The 3,489-nt window shown below is 39.8% G+C and overlaps 1 protein-coding gene across 1 annotated transcript; it reads right to left on the bottom strand.

Annotated features, from left to right (window-relative positions):
• Nucleotides 1-326: 326 nt before the first annotated feature.
• Nucleotides 327-1,268, bottom strand: LOC125168365 (olfactory receptor 4F15). Its single transcript, XM_047863436.1, has one exon. The coding sequence runs from the start codon at nt 1,263-1,265 to the stop codon at nt 327-329; it is 939 nt and encodes a 312-aa protein (XP_047719392.1). The 5' UTR covers nt 1,266-1,268.
• Between the last annotated feature and the right edge of the window lie 2,221 nt (nt 1,269-3,489).

Raw genomic sequence — 3,489 nt, 5'->3', positions numbered from 1 at the left:
AACAAAGAAAATTGAAATCGAGACTTAAAATCCAGTAAGCAGAAGGAAGATAAAATAAATCTTGGTTATTCAATTATGTGGCCTGCTCCTAACCATGTAGGTGACAAAGCACATATGATTTGGTTTTTGACACTTTGATGTATAGACTATCAAAGAATAACATCGCTTCTAAATTAATGGTGAAATCGATATCATAATATCATAGATAGTACTTTTCTAGGCATATAACATCTTAAGTGTTGAGTATTTTCCTGAGATTGTAAAATGTCTTTTCTACAACCAGCATGGGGGAGAATCTATGATTTCATATCTTCATAGCCAGCAGTTCACGAGATCTTCCAGTAATGCACAACATGACTGCACAATCTCCTCATTGCCGCTTTCATCTCTTTGTTCCTGAATGTATAGATGACTGGATTCAGAAAAGGAGTGATAAATGCATCAAAAATAGCAAGATACTTATCCAGGTTGGATGTGGGAGAAGGCCATGTGTAGAAAAACATCAGTGGCCCAAAGAACAAAACTACCACAGTGATATGAGCTGACAGTGTAGAGATAGCCTTGGATGAGCCACCAGAGGAATGTTTCCAAACAGTAAACAAAATGAAGATGTATGAAATGACCAGCACGATAAAGGAGCCCACAGAAATGAGCCCACTATTCACAGTAACCATGAACTCCAGTTCTTGGGTGTTTGTGCAGGCAAGTCTGAGGAGCCGGGGAAGGTCACAATAAAAACTGTCCAACACGTTAGGGCCACAAAAAGGCAAGTCTACCACAAAAACTACTTGAATCAATGAATGGATGAAGCCAATGACCCAGGAAGTGACTACAAAATATAGACACATCCTGGGACTCATGACGGTCAAGTAGTGCAGAGGCTTACATATGGCCACATATCTGTCAAAGGCCATAGCTATAAGCAGCACCATCTCAGTGCCCCCGACAGCATGGCTAAAGAAGATCTGGGTAAAGCATCCACAGAAAGAGATGGATTTGCGCTTCTTGAAAATATCACAAATCATTTTAGGGGCTATGATTGAGCAAAACAACATATCAATGACTGAGAGGTTAGCCAGGAGGAAATACATAGGGAAGTGCAAATGAGCATCCAAGGTTACAGTGAACACAATGACAAGGTTTCCCATCATGCTTGCCAAGTAGAACAAAAAAGAGAAAACAGAAAGGAGAAGTTGGATCTCCCATGAATTAGTGAGTCCCAGGAGCACAAACTCTGATACTGTCGACTGATTCCTTCTATCCATTGCCTCAGATACCAGGATCAGTTTTCATGTTACCTAAAGGAAGAAAGAAAATAAAAAACAATTGCCTAGGTAAGTATTAGTGTTTACATAAGGAAGCCTACAGTCCATAAAAACAGTTATCCTATTAGCAGTTCACACAGCCAAATAAGCTTCATCTGATTTATACTGGTCTTCTACTTGGAGGAGGCAAGTGGTGCCCAATGCCAGTGTGGATCCAAAACTGCTACAACTAAATGAATTCCACCTCTGGACCTGTTTCCCTTCTGGTTTCTGGTTTCTTCTACTCTCACTCTTACCATTTCCTCCTGCCTGCATTCTACCTCGGTAACATACAGGGTCAACTTCAAATACTTTTGACTATGATTTCTTATAAATGGATAGGATTTCAGCCACTCGTGTGAGCCACCTAACAATTCCTCATGCACAGCAAAGAACTTTCAAAGTCTCTGTTATTCCTGTTGCTTAATTAGACTTTAAACATTTTCCTTCTTTCCACTTTCAAAATTTCTCATTCTGTTCTCTAATGTCCCAATTTTCAGTGTTCCAGCTCAAATATCCCTCCCTGTGAAATCTTCCAAACCTGCCTAAGTCTCTCTACTCTGTACTGTTAGCATTTATTTCACTCTATCTCTCATGATTATATCCATTTCCATCTCTCAAGTTAACCAGTGTAGTCTCTTGGGTACAGGAATAATTTTAGTTCATATGGGTATCCCCTACCTCCATTAAAAACACCAGAGGTAACTAACACAAGTAGTTATTTAATGAGTGCATCACACTGATTGAATGAAGGAAAAAAATTAAAGGGAGTAAAGAATGACCCTGGAGTCAAGAGAGTCTATCATAATTCACTAAAGTTCATATTAATAGTATATTTTATGGTACAAGTCAGGAGTTATCACAGGATCCCAAGCTTCATTCACACAGTTGTCTAACTACACAAAATAATTATTTCAGAAAAGAATTCTATCATCAAGTGAAATATGGGATCTCAATTATTAATTTAAAATAGTTGATAGAGGGGCACCTGGGTGGCTCAATGCATTAAGCATCCAACTTCAGCTTAGGTCATGATCCTCACAGTTCGTGAGTTCGAGCCCCGCATCAGGATCTGTGCTTACAGCTCAGAGCCTGGAGTCTGCTTCGGATTCTCTCTCTCTCTCTCTCCCCACCCCTCTCCTGCTTGTGCTTTGTCTCTCTCTGCCTCTCAAAAATAAATAAATGTCAAAAAAAATTTTAAATAGTTGATAGAAGTTCTTTGATATGTTTCAACTGGAAAAAATCATTTTATCTTTTAATGATACTTTGAGGAAAATTTTTCAATTTTTAACATAATACATGTAATGACCTGAGGCAAATAATCTCCTCCGGTAGTAGACACACAAACAGAAATAGAGATGTGGACACCTGGATGGCTCAGTAGGTTCGGTATCTGACTTGGGCTCAGGTCATGATCTCATGGTTCCTGAGTTCGGGCCCCTCATCAAACTCTGCACTGACAGTGTGGAACCAGCCTGGGATTCTCTCTGTCTCCCTCTCTCTCTCTCCCTGCCCCATTTGCATGTGCATGCTCCTTCTCTCTTTCTCAAAATGAATAAACTTTTAAAAAAAGAGAGAAAGAAAGAAATAGAGATGGGGCGCCTGGGTGGCTCAGTCAGTTGGGTGTCCAGCTTCAACTCAGGTCATGGTCTCACAGCTTGTGGGTTCAAGCCTGCATCGGGCTGTGTGCTAACAGCTCAGAACCTAGAGCCTGCTTCGTATTCTGTGTCCCTCTCTCACTCTGCCCCTCCCACACTCATGCTCCGTCTCTGTCTGTCTGTTTGTCTGTCTCTGTCTCTCTCTCATAAATAAAAAACACTAAATAAAGTAAAAAACAAAAAATTTAAAAAAAAAGAAATAGAGATACATACTCATTGAATACCCAAAGATAAGAACTCTGCCACATAAAAGCAGTCTCTTTTCTTTTCAAAATACATCTGGAATGGATAAAAGAATAACAGGAAAAGAACTGGGTGAAAACAGCCAGCCAATATATGGGTCTTCAATGATAGAGGGTCATAACTGAGTTATAGAGATAAAGGGCAGGAAAAGAACTAAGGGACAATAGCAAGATCGGAGCATGGAAATGTAGGAGACAATTACAGTTCTTTTTTTTTTCAAAACATGAAATTTATTGTCAAATTGGTTTGCATACAACACCCAGGGCTCATCCCAAAAGGTGCCC

The sequence above is a fragment of the Prionailurus viverrinus genome, chromosome B3, assembly GCF_022837055.1.
Source record: "Prionailurus viverrinus isolate Anna chromosome B3, UM_Priviv_1.0, whole genome shotgun sequence".
Classification (NCBI taxonomy): Eukaryota; Metazoa; Chordata; class Mammalia; order Carnivora; family Felidae; genus Prionailurus; species Prionailurus viverrinus.
Note: the sequence above shows the minus strand (reverse complement) of the source record. Positions and strands in the feature narration are given on the sequence as shown.

Bases quoted from the DNA above. Each gene is read 5' to 3' on its own strand.
- LOC125168365 (XM_047863436.1), bottom strand. From the start codon at position 1,265: ATGGATAGAAGGAATCAGTCGACAGTATCAGAGTTTGTGCTCCTGGGA.